Source organism: Podarcis raffonei, chromosome 2 (genome assembly GCF_027172205.1).
Source record: "Podarcis raffonei isolate rPodRaf1 chromosome 2, rPodRaf1.pri, whole genome shotgun sequence".
NCBI classification, from domain to species: domain Eukaryota; kingdom Metazoa; phylum Chordata; class Lepidosauria; order Squamata; family Lacertidae; genus Podarcis; species Podarcis raffonei.
The window spans coordinates 115,172,809-115,181,555 of record NC_070603.1 but is presented as its reverse complement, the minus strand read 5'-3'; the positions used below and the strand labels follow the sequence as shown (position 1 = coordinate 115,181,555).

General features: G+C 45.9%; 1 protein-coding gene across 3 annotated transcripts in view; it reads right to left on the bottom strand.

Annotated features, from left to right (window-relative positions):
- Window positions 1–3,945: 3,945 nt before the first annotated feature.
- The window catches only part of PBX2 (PBX homeobox 2), a 38,686-nt gene continuing 33,884 nt past the window's right edge, over window positions 3,946–8,747 (bottom strand). For all 3 annotated transcript variants that reach the window (XM_053379295.1, XM_053379296.1, XM_053379297.1), the window contains exon 9: window positions 3,946–7,810. In XM_053379295.1, coding sequence (XP_053235270.1) covers window positions 7,718–7,810 — 93 coding nt within the window. In that variant the 3' untranslated portion in view covers window positions 3,946–7,717. The remainder of the gene's footprint in view (window positions 7,811–8,747) is intronic.

Sequence of the window (8,747 nt, the reverse complement as noted above, 5' to 3'; positions counted from 1 at the left end):
CTTTTAATAGGGGAAGACACAAACTATTCCAAATTTGAATGCACCAGGAATATAAATAAAATGGAATACTGTTAAATTATTTTCAGTCCCTGGCAATGGAATTTGCCTTCCCACCCCCCATCCACTGCTACTGCATTGAGTTGTTAAAAAATATTCAAGCCATTGTCACGCAAGCCCTCTTTCCTGTTTGGTTACAGCCCAGATCCCATCAGCTTCTGAAAAGTTTGCCCTTGCTTACGTTAGGAACATAGCATCCGTGCTGTGTCATGCCAAAAGCCCATGAGGCCCAGCTATGGAATTCACACTCAATGAAGGTGGAACAGCCACTGATAAGACTCATCAGTCACAAATGTGTCTAAATCCTTTCAAACTCACCCAAGTTAGTGACATTTGAGCGTGAATTCCATAGTTTTAACTATGTGCAGTGTGAAGCACTTTGTCTGCCCTGAATCTTCCAACAATCAGCTTTGTTGGGTACCCCACCTTGAGATCTAGTGTCACGAGGAAGGAAAAAAACCGTGATCCTCTTTCTCTCCACAACATGCAGATTTATGCCCCTCTTATCCGGTCTCCTTATTTGCTCGGTTTGGGGAAATCCTTTTGGAAGGCTTCACAAATCTGCACAGATTTCCATCCTGAATAACCGGGTCTACGGTGATGGCAACCATGCCCTATGGAACACAATCATCTAGCCCAGCCACCTGCAATGCAGGCATCTGTTCGCTCCTAACTCCAGGTCACCCATGAACATGTTAAATAGCAACAGCCCCGTCCTTTGTGTGGGTTGGGGGACACCTCCAGTTTATATTGCGTTTACTCTATAGTTCCTATTCTTTAGCTGAAGATCTAGAGGGCACACCCTTTCTGTAGTATGCCTGCTAACTCGGAACTCTTTAAGTTCTCTAAAGTAGAAATAATGGGAAAGCACCAGTGGAAAAAAATATATTTTATTGTTTAGGCAAAACTGTACAAGAGTGATGGGGGAACCTCCAGAGTATATTTCCCCCCCACAATTGAAATCCATCCTTCCTCTGAAGCCTCCAAAGGCCCTCTGTATTTGTGGATCCCTTTGCTTAGGCTTCTGCCTGCAAGGAAGTAAAGACTCCACCTCAGGGAAGCCAACTTTGGGGGTGGGGACAGGACCTCTGTGACTTTTGACAGTAAAAATCCAACAGATGCTTTCTTTCTGCATCACTGTCATTACTACACTGGGAAAAAGGCAGTCACACCACCCAAATTAAACAATTGCATCCATGCCAAAAGGGCAGGGAGCCAGTTTTGGTCTAATGTTACTAAGACGGCTACTTAGCCCAGAAAAGAGCCCATTTTGATCTTTGGGTAGTTAAAAATGCAGGTGAGTGGGACATTCAGTGTTATAACGGACTCTGTGATGCTTGGGAATAAAAGGGACACCATAGCCCACTCCGGGAGATGAGTGTTCCAAAAGCATAAATAAAAATGTGGGGAAACGGAACCACGATTTTATACCACATTACTTATCCTTTTATGCATGTTAAGACATGAGAAATCTTGAATATGCACCTTGAAAGATCCTGTGTGTATACTCTTGCCCAGACATCTTAATTAACTCCATTTAACTTCACCGCCACCAAGGTAGCCAAAAGTTAGTCTTCTGCACATACTTGGGAGCATAACGTATTAAACTCAGCAAGACTTGCTCCCGAGTAAACATTTAATAGGCATGGGCTGGGTGTGGATGCTTCAGTTCTGTCAGGGCGTAGTTTGGGGTTTGCAACAGAATCCTCAGAAACATTACCCAATGACAATTCCCAGAATGCTTTGGGGTGGGAGCCATGACACTTCTGCTGGTAAAGCCTTGCTTCAGATTTGCAGTGGCAATTCCCTGAGACTTAGGGGGATCATCGCAACGGCAAATCTCAGTCATGGCTGTACCAATGGAAGGATCCCCAGCCAAATGAACTGGGGTTCTCCATTCCTCCAGTGTGGCTGGAAAATCTATGGTCCTTTCAAACTCCCGTCAGCCATGATGGGGGTCACAGCCTAACATCACACGGGCCATTGGATCTTTATCATTGTCCTAGTGACTCCTCAGTCCCCTTCTGCTGTTCTTTCTCTTGTTAACATGCCTCTGTGTGCCTCACAAATGCCTTTGTTCTCTCCCTCCAGCTCACCTATGCTTCCATGTGGGTCATGGGTTTTTCCCTTGGCTTACAAAGGGGCTTTTTATTTCAACACCACCGTGGTAGGGCCATGGGACAGAGCTGGAGGCAGGTTAGACCCTGACATCTTGTAGCCTCCAGCAAGAGAGACGCAAACAGCAAAAGCTTCCTGTTTGCTCCTGTGGCTGGGCATGTTGGGTGCGCACATGCACCATATTCCAGTGAAGTAAGTGCAGAGGCATATAAACCACTCCACAAACAGCACTGGTGCACCTTTTTAACAGTCTCAGAAGGGGTGGAAATTGCCACAATGGTGGTTTCCATTACAGGTACATCATGTTGGGACCTCCTGAAATATTAAGCCTGCCCCAAAAGAGTCTCAAAACCTGCGTCTTAAATGGTGTATAAACTGGGCAGGGCTGACAACCGGCTAGTCAGGTCAGCCGTATTATTTAGTGCAGTGGTTCCCAAACTTCTGCACCTGTTTGTTAGATGTTAAGGTGCGCACCAAAAAAAAACCCCCAAAAAAATTAAAAATGGGGAAGAGCCACCCCCCAATCATTGGTACCAAATGACAACCACCAGAAATGGGAATCTGGCTCACTCATTTTATCATTCTCATAAGTGTGCCATTCAGGGCCTTTCCTGGCACTGCTTTAGTTGTTAAAAAAATAAAGAGGTGCCAGTACTCAAAAGAAATGCTGAGGGTGCCAGCACAAAATGGCTGCCATGGGCATCCAAAAATAAATGAATGACATGGCGGTGCTCTGTACTGGTGAGCACTGTCACACACAAAAAGCACTGCTTCTAGCTAATCTGGACGGGTTGGCAGGAGAACCAGGTTCTGGAAATCTCCTTTTGTATAACTACACCAGAAGGCTGCATATTGGAATGGAGGAATGTCGTGTGAATCCTTCTCCATTCACACAGACCGTTTTCCCAGTCACATACTAAACCACCCCCTCACCCCACTTGCGTCACCTGGTAAAATATAGAAGTTACAAAACATACAATCACACAGAAATAATTAAGCCCACCCCCACTATTATTGTTAAAAAGAAAAGAAAATACTGTGAGAGAGAAAAAAACTACACGTCTAGTTTGGCCTTAAGGCTGTAACTTATGTTGTCAATTCAAGTAGATCCAATTGGAATTTGTGTGCGGGAACTGTTTCAACATGGGTGTCCTAACCTCATTTATCTTTCCTCGTGTTGGCAGACAACCAGCCATTGTTTTAGGATTACCACTTAAAAGAGAAAATCAAAACCATAAGGAATAAGCTGCAGGGCCTGGTTTTGTTTTGTAAGAAACAGAACAGGTACATCAGTCAGAAATTGGCCAAGTGGCAATCCTAACCCCTTGGCCTAAGAAACAAAATGGCTGCCGTCAGCCACCAAGGACCAGAACAGAGATTAAATGTTGAGCTAGGCAAATTGCTCGAAACAACTTTGTAAGCAGCTTCATGTGGCAAGCTGTGTGAAGTGGTTTCTCATATGGTTCAGGTGCTTTCACCAGACAAAGCTATTCTAACCCCCTCCACTGTGGACATTGGCATGGTGGAAAAAACCCCAAATAAGAGTGGTTCACAAAAATGTATTGGCACGTAAGTGCTTCTGCCACAAGACATTTTGAGCTTTCCCACACACACTGCAAACTGGTCTGAATGGTGCAAAGTGTGGTTTGGTCTCTGTGGTTTGGGCTTGTATAGATACCCAGCAAACAGGTGTGTGTGTTTTGGGGGTGAACCAGACTTTCCTACCCACTCATTTCCTCCTCCTTTTACCCAAATGAATCCCAGGGCAAAAACTGTCTTCAATTTTATAGAAGAAAAATGATAATAAAAGCAAAGGCAATCTAGAGCAAGAAAACAAAACAAACCCAAAACAGAACAAGTCAAAACGGCCAGTCAGGGTGATGAGCCCCAATACCCTCAGTCAAAGGGAACGGGGCAGGGAGGTTTTTTGGGGGGGGGTGTCTCACAGCACTGTTCTCCCCCCAAAAAACCCCCACAGGGCACACAGAGGTAGCAGGTTCAAAAGGTCTCTGTCCCAAGACTCTATTGGTTTCTTGCGCCATGAGGTAATAAAGCTATTGGACTGACTAGCATGGAGCCCTCCCTGCGAGCAAGGGGGAGAGCAACTTGAAAAGTCTTATGTGGGTTTCCGTTGCTCCTGATGGGTCTCTCGTGCCATCAGGATTTGCGCCTGTCGCACCCAATGTCCACCCTTGGGTCTGAATCCCTCCGGCTTTGGCAACTTCCACAAGCAGGCCTTTCCTCCGTCCTTTGGACCATTCCTTCGTCATCTTTTGCAATCCGATTGCCTTTATCCACATTCCGTCTTTCGAGTCTTATTTTGGTATCTTCTGACGTCCAAATCCTCTTTTCTGATCCAAGTACACATTCCTCTTGTGAACAGGTGCCGCTGAATGCGTGTTTTCTCTCCCCCCCCCAAACTACTGGATCTTTTCTACTTTATAATCCTTTCCCACTACTCTTCTAATTTCCCTCTTTCCAGCCTGCAATCTCTTTGTTAGTTCCCAACTCTTTCGAGTTCCAATATTCCTGCCCTTCAGATTTGTCTTCTTTAGTTCATATTCTCCCGTCGGGAGATTTTAGCTTATCTCCCTACCATTTCTCCTTTCCCACTGTGTTTCATTCCCACCTCTCACTACTTTTGATATCGCTCTCTCCTATTTCATATCTCTCACCCACTATTTGCTCTTGTGCACTTGGATCCATTCTGTGTGGTTTTTACTAGATTTACTTTACCAGATTTTCCTTGTCTGCCTCCTCAGCTTCTGCCTCTCATTCAGGTCATTCGCTTCCCAAGCAAAACTATTTACACACTCATACCATTTCTTTCCATCACAGTGGGGGAAACGCCTTACTCAATTCTGGATAAAACGGTCCTTTGAAATATAAACTATACTAGCTTCCCAAGCATCGCTAGCGACCCCTTTGGGCTGGAATTCATAGGAGCAAAGGGAGGGAAGGAAATCAATGAAAATGGGATCCTGGAGTAATGCTTTTGGTTTGTTCAAATCCTCCATATTTGCATTGGGCTAAAGGAAAAATGGAAGCATCAACTTGAGTGAGCTTTTCTGCACAAATCAGGATTCTGGAGCAGGTGGTGGATGCACAACAAATGACATTTCCTACTTTGTTCCCAAACCTGCCCTCCTATCTGTCCCTTCCTTTGAAAGACTATTGCGCTGCCAGAGCATTTAACCAGAATACGCTGTCCCTGGCAAAATGCAATTTCCCTGGCTGGTACTGTAGCACTTTCTTTGTTTTCCTACCTTCAGTTTCTCCATCCCTTGCAGATCTGCCACAGAGACTCTACCCAGTTGCAGAGGATTCTGGGAGTGTTCCTGGGCTATCTGATCAATCCACACTCAATCAAGCCATCACCAGATGTGAATTGAGAGAATATACCTTCAACCAAGTATGCTGTCCCCCCCAACACTCTTTTGACTGGTGGTGATGATGGGCAGATTCCCTTTCAAGGACACCCATCCATCAGGACCTACTTTCCAACCACAGGGGCTTCAAACCCCATTTTAAACCATACATTACATTAAGTCCCATCAATTAACCTGGTGGATTTTTAAAAAAACAAAAACTGCAAGCAGGACTCTTGCCAATAAAAAAGCCCCCTGAAGCAATTTCAGTAATGGAAGTTTTCCTTCCAAGGCAAGCAGACATTTTTGGGTGTGGCGGGGGATTTTTTGGAACTGCTCCACATGTCCGTTTTTAAAAGTGAAGAAATGAAATGGTGCATTTAACATAATTTATAGTTTGTCCCAGATACACAGCATATCTATTTAATGGGAAGGGATACTGCTATGCCCAACCTGTATCTCCACCATTCTGTAAACTCCCTTTAAAAAATATATTTAAAGGTCATTTTCTTCATTTTGAACGAGATTAGGGCCTGCACAAATATCACACAAAGAGGACTGTGACATTCAGAAACCTATCTGATTGTGCTTGGGTCAGACCAGGCAGAAAAGCCCTAAGATGGTGATGGGTGGAGAAAGGGAAAAGAACTTAACAGGGGGGAAATATCAAGATTATAAGAAACAGCAGAGAAAAAAACTCGAGAGAGAAACTGTACACACAATAAGAAATGGTTACAATGGGATAAACTGAAATAGAGAGAGAAGAGGCAAAAAAACCCCCAAGCCAGCTCAGAAAGCAAGAGATTTAACAGAAAGAAAAGTAGACCCCCATCACCCATAATGCAGCTACAGTATACAGCATGTGTAATGTGGGGTGTGCTGGGCTCTCTTAGCCCTATGGCTTCCCCCACAACTTCTAGTCCTGCCTAGGAGATAGGAAGCTTGTGCTTATTACTACTTCCCCATCCCTATTACCTTGAACCGCCATTTTGGAAAGCCAGCCCCCACTGTCTTTCTGATAAAAGGTACCATGGTACGTTCTGTCTCTTTAGCGGGGAACCTTTGGCTCTCCAGATGTTGATAAACGACATCTCCCATCAACCCAAGCCAGCATGGCCAACAGCTGCAGCCCAACAACCATTGGAAGGCCAAAGGTTCCCCACTTCTGGCCTAATGGAAGGGCACCAGTCTGTAACATCTTGGGCCCCTCACGACTTCTCTTCATGGCTATACCCCCTTTCTGATTCAGATGGTAGCCATCTTAGATCTTCATACCCAGGGAACCTATTCACTGAGAGGTATAACGGTTTCTCCAGCCTAGGTGAGGGTTTTGCCGTGGCTCCACACAATCTTGCAGCGAGGCCCTTGCATCGCCTTACATGTTCGTTTTCTGCCAAAATATTTCATAAGGATGTTGGTGTCTCTGGTCAGCACCAGCAAAGGAGATGCCCACCTTGAGTCCAGACAGGATCCATGCCTGATTTCCCTTCTCTCTTTCTCTCTTTTATATATACATGCCATGTTCAAATCTCGACAGGAAGACGCCACAGTTTGCTATCTTGGAATCATCCCATCATGGAGAGATGCCAACTTAAGCCCTCTTCGGCCAACGTCTCTGCTCGTCCTACTACCAAGAGACCCGTTGCTGCTGCCATCTTGAGTCGCAATCCCACGATAAGCAGTTTAGATGCCATCTCGATGCCCCTCGGGCAGGTGTGCTTATCTACAAGGCCGAGCCAGCAGATTATGATATCGCATTGCAGGTACATTAGCTCATCTGCCTAGCCCCTCCAAGCAGACGGACCGCTTGAGATAGCCCCTCCCACCCGCTCCCCACCCCACCTCCCACCGTCTTGGGTCCCCTTCACCGCTTCTAGAGTTGCGTCTTGCTTATTAAGAGGTGCCGTTCAGGATCATGGAAGGGTCTTGGATCACAACGGGTGCCATCTTGAATTCATCGTCCCCATGGAGTGTTGCCACCTTGAATGCCAAGAGATGCTGTACTTGCTTCCCTCCCCTGCCCCGGCACTGCGGGTGGTGCAGTGATCTCCTGCCAGGTGGGAGAAAAGACGAGTTCTTTCCCTGCCCAGCCTAGTTCAGCACTAGGGTTAATTCCCTCCCCCCCACTGGAGCCAGGAAGAAAACGACAGAGGAGGGAGCGCAGCCCAGCAGGATCAGTTGGAGGTGTCAGAGTGGACACTACCAGGACCTTCTGTTGGGGAGGTCACAGAGGATGGGGTGGCTGCTTCTTGCCAGCCACCATTGGCCTGGTGAAAAAAAGGAGAGAAACAGTTGTTACCAAAAAAAAAAAGTAGAGGCACGTTAATTTGCAGTTTCTTGCAAAGTTCCAACCTGCTAAACCTCTTTTCCTTTCCGTGGGAGTTCTCCTAGCTCCGCTTTCCCAGAGACTGGGGAGTGTTTGTTCCCTTGGCACCATGATAGACCATTAGGTGCCAGCAACTTGCCCAAGTCTTCTCTGAATCCCTAATTTTGCTATCAAAAACAGTTCTACGGTAGAAGAAAGAAAGAGGTCAGGGGTGGGTGGGTGGGGGTGTATGTATGTGTGTCGACTCCCTTTATTGTATTGGATCTAATGAGCAGTCCGTGCAAACAGCAGATCACGTGATAAAAGCTTCTCCTGGACCTTTAACTACTTTGGACTCAGATGAATCATTTTAGTAAGCTTCACCAAGTAAGAAAGAAAACCTCGTATTTCTTTCTTTCCATTGAGGAACGTGCGCATACCAGAATGTAAAAGTGGGCACATAATTCAGCTCCACAATCGTCTTGGGCTTCTCCCTTTAAACGGGCTTCTAGGTCACACAACTCTACTTGGGAAACATGCTGGAATGCTTGCTGAAATCTCAGAAGCCACTGTGGCATCTGAAGCCACTGACTGGGGCAGGGCTCCCACTACGTTACCTCCCCCATCACTAGCAAGGCCAGAATAAAATATTTGAATGAACTGATATTCAGCCTTTCCGGACATAGAACTGTAATTATGTTTAACGCTGAGCATATGCACAGCTGTGGTTCGAGTCTAGGCTGTCCCCAAAGATAGTGGTTTTCTTTAGTTTTACTAGCAGGAATGCAGTTTATTGATGTGGGAGCATTTAGATATGCAACCACCACAAGCTGCTGTTATACAGTTCACCACACTGGGCACAATCCTCTACCCTCACTTGGGTTCTTGTGAGGTCCAGG